Genomic DNA, 2,500 nt, shown 5'->3' on the forward strand with positions numbered 1-2,500 from the left:
CTCTAGGTAATAAATTAACTAGTAGACATTCAAGTTCTTGTCAATGAGGAAAACTATATAACATGCAAAGTAAAATCGTATATGTAGATAAAACTCGCCTCCCACACCCCTCAAGCAATATTAAAAAAAAAAAAAAAAAAATTGCACCCAATATTTTTCGTGTATGGTGACTTAACATACATCTTTAAATGTATGAAAACAGTCTGTCATAATAAATATTTTATTTTAGAGAAAATATAAACTATTAGTAGGAAAATATACAACGTAACTTTAAGAAAACGTAACTATTAGTTGAAAGAATAAAAACAAGTAATATTGTAAATAGAACATATCAGGCATGAACTCCCTCTTTCTAAGGGAGCGAGTACTGCCTTGAGGGCGAAGTGGCGACAACTGACAAGCTGCCATGGGCCTCTCCGGAGGGTCCGTCATCGAAGTGAGGACCTTGAGCAAAGCCGCTAAAATCTTCGCCACTATCGCCAGTGAAGCTAACGCCAAATCCATCAGCTCCAGCGCCAAGACCACCGGCACCACCGAATCCGCCGGTTCCGCCAAGTCCGCCGGCTCCAGCGCCATGACCACCGGTTCCGCCAAGTCCACCGGCTCCGCCAAATCCACCGGCTCCAGCGCCAAATCCACCGGCACCACCAAGTCCGCCGGCGCCACCAAATCCACCGGCTCCAGCGCCAAATCCACCGGCACCACCAAGTTCGCCGGCTCCGCCAAGTCCACCGGCGCCACCAAATCCGTCGGCCCCGCCAAGCCCGCCGGTTCCGCCAAGTCCGCCGACTCCAGCGCCAAGCCCGCCGGTTCCGCCAAGTCCGCCGGCTCCAGCGCCAAGCCCGCCGGTTCCGCCAAGTCCGCCGGCTCCGCCAAGTCCGCCGGCTCCAGCGCTAAATCCACCGGCACCACCAAGTCCGCCGGCTCCGCCAAATCCACCGGCTCCAGCGCCAAGACCACCGGCACCACCGAGTCCGCCGGCTCCGCCAAATCCGCCGGTTCCAGCGCCAAATCCATCAGCTCCAGCGCCAAGACCACCGGCACCACCGAGTCCGCCGGCTCCAGCGCCAAATCCACCGGCTCCGTCAAGTCCACCAGCTCCAGCACCAAGACCAGAACCGCCGATGACTTGACCTCCAGCCTGAGAAGCAGTACCGAGAGCTGTCTGAAGATCCACGCCGATGGGAAGAGCAGGGTTTTCTCCTTCAGCATAGTTGACGAAGTAAATCTCAGGATCAGACGGAGGATGGGCAGGTACTTCAATAACACGCTGCTGTTGATCACCCTGTTTGTTAAGGATGTACACAACGCTTTCGGTCCTTGGTGGAGGAATAATGAATGGTTCAGGGGCAGGTCCTTCCTCAGGAAGATGAACAAATAAGATGTTATGATCCACTCGAGGAGGAGGAATTCTTGGTGGTGGACCAACGGGGGCGGGAGGGAGAGCAGGAGACTCGTATACGTAGACTTTCCTGGTAACTACGGGGGCATAGCATTTCCCGTCAACATGAAGAACCTCTCCGTCTTGGCACCCACCGGCAGGGCCTCCAATCAGGAACCCCTCACCGGAATCCTCAAAAGACCCATGTCCTCCGCTACTAGAGATTCCAGCAGCTGCAGGGAGTGGAACACCAGGCCCAAGCTGCCCTGGCGTAGGCAAATTGTATCCTTGTGGCACAGCAGTTGCCACTGCAGCCAGTGCCGAGACCAAAACCTGTAAGAAATAACCAATTACTATACATACACACAATACAAACAGAGCTGAGTAGAGTAGTGAAAGACAAAAAAAAAAAAAAAAAAAAAAAAAAAAAAAAAAACATACACATATATTTACACAAATAAAAATGAATATGTATTTACACAAACACACACAAACATACACATACACACACACACACACAGATATATATACATATATATATATAAAGAGAGATACAGAGAGAGAGGAAAATGGAAGGAGAAAAAGAAAGACAAAGAGAGAGAAAGAGAGTTAAAGAATTAAAAAAAAAAAAAAAAAAAAAAAAAAAAATGGATACACGCTTTGAAATATGAACTTCTTTCACAAATATTGCAATAATGACGGAGTTGAGAAACTTGTATTTCGTCTTATGATAAGAGTATAGATTTTAATAAAAAATATTTTCATAATAGAATAAATTCACTTAAAAAAACGTTTTCCATGCCATTTCTTACGTTGATTTACTATCCACTAGTAAGTATTTCATATAAATGATAGTAGAAATAATGTAGGAAAAAAAAAATGATGTTCACATATTTCCACTTTTTGGCAGCGCTACTTAAACAATCGCCCTGTATGGCAAGAATATATGGAATGCCCACTGTAATACAAGTTTATCTATTGCAGACATAGATGGCTCTACAAGTGTTAAGTCACAAAGGAGTCAGCTAGTAGTCCTAGTTATCTCACCTGTTTACTATTTTCCTCGACTTTTGGAAAGGGTCTTTTGTATTATTTGTCTTAAATGGTATCGAGATGTTT

The 2,500-nt window shown here is 46.1% G+C and overlaps 1 protein-coding gene across 1 annotated transcript in view; it reads left to right on the forward strand.

Moving 5' to 3' along the window:
- Nucleotides 1-406: 406 nt before the first annotated feature.
- The window catches only part of LOC125038019 (sericin 1-like), an 8,226-nt gene continuing 6,132 nt past the window's right edge, over nucleotides 407-2,500 (forward strand). The window contains exons 1-3 of the mRNA XM_047631255.1: nucleotides 407-1,349; nucleotides 1,543-1,716; nucleotides 2,366-2,401. Coding sequence (XP_047487211.1) covers nucleotides 407-1,349; nucleotides 1,543-1,716; nucleotides 2,366-2,401 — 1,153 coding nt within the window. The remainder of the gene's footprint in view (nucleotides 1,350-1,542; nucleotides 1,717-2,365; nucleotides 2,402-2,500) is intronic.

Source organism: Penaeus chinensis, chromosome 24, assembly GCF_019202785.1.
Source record: "Penaeus chinensis breed Huanghai No. 1 chromosome 24, ASM1920278v2, whole genome shotgun sequence".
Classification (NCBI taxonomy): Eukaryota; Metazoa; Arthropoda; class Malacostraca; order Decapoda; family Penaeidae; genus Penaeus; species Penaeus chinensis.